Raw genomic sequence first — 3,860 nt, 5'->3', positions numbered from 1 at the left:
TGAAACTGCTGTTTTTATCATCTACGTCGGTGAATTAAGGATTTATTTCCACCAAACCAGAGTTGGTGATTGTTGGAAACACTAACAGAGACGGTTTTAATGAGTTTGATTCTGTTTCTGTCCTTTTGTTGGGGGACTCGGTGCTTTTTGAGATCCTGCCACTCTAGTGTGAAATCTAGTGGAAAGTAACCTTAAATGTCTCACCTTCCTTTCATGGTGTTAAAGAGGCGAATACCGTCTGCTGGTCCACAGATCTGGATCAGATCCTCCCTGCTCATCCTCAACAGATCACCACCTGCAACAACAGAAGAACATCTATCCTTCCTCCTTCCTGCTCACAGATATTCAGTGTTCTCCTCCTCTGACTCCATCCTAACTGTCCCGTGGATCTGTGTTATCTGTGTTTGAGATCTTTACGCCCGTTACCTGAGAAGCTGGAGAAGAGCCTTGAGAAAGGTGAGAACCTGTGACGCTGCAGCCACTGCTGAGTGTCCTGCGGCGAGGACGATGGCAGAAGGTGCTACATGTCAAAAAGAAGAAGAGCCCTTGAAATGAGTATAGCAGCACAGCATCCACTGTCTCCAAATACTGGCCTAAAAGGAACGAGAGAGCACCATTAACACTTTCACACTGCACTGTACTCTGTTACTTACATCAGAGCAGCCAGGCATGAGCAGATCCTCCTGCTGGTTTGGAGAACAGTTGCTACAGAAATGTGCACATGAGGAGGAAGGAAAGAACAGATTGGGGTGACTGGTTGAGTATTTTGTTCGCTCTGAAAAACATCTTTCTGTCCAGTTACTGATGGAAAAGTGTCTGTTTTTATCTGTTTTTAGAGCACAAGTTGTAGAAGAGGGTTGAGTAATACTGGTAAGCACCCATAGAGGGAGCTGTTATACCACTATTATATATTGCAGTACAGCGGTCAAACCCTCGGCCTAGAAAGAGAATTTACATATTTTACTGCCTTTTTATATTCAAAATTATCAACAAAGCTGAAGTCAAACCATTTTATTTTTTGTTGTCAGCTTCCTACATTGATATTAACCCACAGTTCTCCTGCAGAGCTCTGCTGAACCACATCATTTAGGCTGGAGCAAAATGGTGACTTTCTGCTTGAATGCTGACTCACCCCTCTGTGAACCCACAGGAAGTTGGCGAGCTGTGGTAAACGGGTGACGGAGTGCTGCTGCTGCTGTGGATGGTGAGATTCAGGGCATCAGGCCAAGGGGAGCACTTGAGAGAGAGAAAGAATTCGAAAGGAAGGTGTTTTCTGATTATTCAACCTGGCAAAGTAAATATATTTTAGCACAAAGGCTGCAGGAGAAAAAGATCAATGTTAAAAACATATTAAAGCTGCACTGATCTGTATTTTAATACCAGCAATGGATCAAAGGACTATGTGTACGAGGTGTTGCTTAGCGGCCTTTCGACTCTTTCTTCTGGAGTTGGTGGAGACCAAAACAGAGAAAAATTACTCCAAACAAATGCTAATGCTCCCCAAAGTCTGCTTGATGTGTAAATATTCTGCATTTTGCATCTTTGCCGTAGCATTGCCATCGACAAGCTAAAACATTTTTAACTGCCGAGTGGCTAAAATGGAATAAAAGGCAGCTTTAAAACCTGAGGGTCTGGAACCCCAATAGGGGTCGCCAAAGCTTCACACGGGGTCGCAAGGCCTTCTTGATTTTGAGGGATGTAAGGATATAAAATATACACAGTAGGTCTATATTTCAGTATTTGGTTCACTTCTTTTAACAAGAAGAGTGTAAACTGACGACAATGGCCAAGCATCAGGGAGGAGAAAACACTGAATTTGTCACAATAGATGCCTATTAAGTCTGTTTGATTGAATGATTAAAAATGTATGCTCAGAATTCATCCAACTCTCTGGTTTTACACAAACGTCCTGCAGTTACTGAGTTCACTGTCTGTGTTCATTGTACAGTTTTAATATAATATGAATTATCCATAAAATATGTAAATGTACTAAATGATAGAAAAGGGGTCCCTTGAGGGAAAAGGTTGGGAACCAGTGGTATAGAGGCATCAGCGTTAAACTGGGACCAGTTCCAGCGCTGGTTTTCACACAGTGTATGTTTGCTTTTCATCCAGATGAATGACAAACCAGATTAACACTACAGCACAAACTGCTGAGTCACTTGACGTTCAACCCCCCCCCCCAATCATTGACAGAGCTCAGCACTGACGCAAGCACACCTTTAATAAAGTCTGACTCAAAACAAGCAGAGCAACATATTAACACTGATACGGTACGGGGGTTGAACTGTAAACGGAGAGGAGACGCACAGAAACATAAAACACTATTTTATGGACATGTGCTGATTGGAAGATTAGATAAATATAGATAACAGAAGAATTCACTATTGTGGGATCAATAAACAGAATTACTGACCTCTTTTAGCAGGGTGGTCTCATGGGACGCCTGATACTTCTCTCTGTCTTGGACGGTCTTCTTATCAATCTTTTCTCTGTCTGTCTTCAGTTTACGATCGGCTCCTTTAGGCTTAAAAAAGACATTAGAAGTGGAAATATATAAACACAGACGTCTATTATTATTATTAAATTTCCGTTAAATCGACAGCGACATCCCGACACGTGACGTCACATCATCACATCCCAGAAGGGAAGAAAGTTTCTTACCTTGAAGACTTTGACTTGGCAGCTGGACGAATGGACATGCTCCATGTATTCCCCGTGCTCATTGGCAGTGAAAGTGTCCACCTGGATACGAAAGGGCACTCCTTTCTCCCCACCATGCTTCCTCGGGGTGAACTCGGTGCTGATGCAGTTGACCTGAGGACGAAGTGACTACTGTAAGGTTGCCATATATATGCATTAATAAGGTTCCCAGATGTTTGACCAGAATCTATCCGTACCTGGATGAAAACAGAAGCGCTCTTGACGGGATCCCAGAGGAACTCAATGGTGTTGAGGTGCAGAGGGTGTGAACGGGGCTCCAGTATCCCCACTGACAACGGGATATCTGCAGACAGCGAGTCAGTTCACATTAGCTACAGAGCTCCTGAACACGTCTCGCTATGAGCGATGGGTACTAGCTGATCACACTATGGTTATTTCTGATCTGAGTTTGGTGCGTAAAACTGAGAATGAGCTGTCAATCACAAGGTAGCCCCGCCCTAAAGCATACCCTGCTTTATGGTCTGTTTGACTCTAAATGGGACCATCAGTTACTAAAATGAAAATCATTCATAAAGTCTGTATGAGAAGCAAGACTGAAACTGAGACTAAAGAGACCGAGAAACTCTTATTCAGTAAACTGTTTACTCGAGCTCATACATCGAAACCCTGAGAAACGTCTACTCAATTTATCCATAAGCCTTACTGAATGAGTAACAAGTGATGAGACTGCCCACTTGCTGTTCAATTGGTTTTTACTAGTAACAGAATGTCAGGTTTTTCAAGACCACTTCATCTAGACTTCAGAAGCTGAAAACTGCCAGATAATTAACCAAAAAATAACACACAACTTTTAATTTATGGGTTTTAAATTGGATATAAATTGCACTCCAACCGAGGTATAAAAATTTTCGTACGATCTTTGGGCCCTGGTACATGTGGTCCTTTTCAAACATATGCTTGAAACATAAAGCAGCAGGAGGGAGCTGACTCTTGCGTGTTGGTTCACGTTTTCACAAAGACTTTCTTGCACACCAAATCTGATTTTTTTTTTTTTATTTGATTTATTATGTTATGAGATATATAATTATATTACCGCTGCTTCTACCCTGCCTGCTTGCTCGTCGCTACCTCAATCATTTTTCCGTCTTTTACCTTACTTCCATTTCATTTCAAATGAAGTTTTCGGAAACTACTTT

General features: G+C 42.1%; 1 protein-coding gene across 1 annotated transcript in view; it reads right to left on the bottom strand.

The window, feature by feature from the left end:
* The window catches only part of tfcp2l1 (transcription factor CP2-like 1), a gene marked incomplete in the record, with an annotated part of 12,335 nt that overhangs the window by 2,747 nt on the left and 5,728 nt on the right, over nucleotides 1-3,860 (bottom strand). Inside the window, 7 exon segments of the mRNA XM_035675953.1 lie at nucleotides 205-295; nucleotides 427-520; nucleotides 654-705; nucleotides 1,133-1,236; nucleotides 2,417-2,527; nucleotides 2,665-2,817; nucleotides 2,901-3,007. Coding sequence (XP_035531846.1) covers nucleotides 205-295; nucleotides 427-520; nucleotides 654-705; nucleotides 1,133-1,236; nucleotides 2,417-2,527; nucleotides 2,665-2,817; nucleotides 2,901-3,007 — 712 coding nt within the window.

Source organism: Morone saxatilis, unplaced genomic scaffold, assembly GCF_004916995.1.
Source record: "Morone saxatilis isolate NCDOM2014 unplaced genomic scaffold, NCSU_SB_2.0 Contig5, whole genome shotgun sequence".
In the NCBI taxonomy this organism is placed as follows: Eukaryota; Metazoa; Chordata; class Actinopteri; family Moronidae; genus Morone; species Morone saxatilis.
The sequence above is the reverse complement of the archived record's forward strand: the minus strand, read 5'-3'. Positions and strand labels throughout refer to the sequence as shown.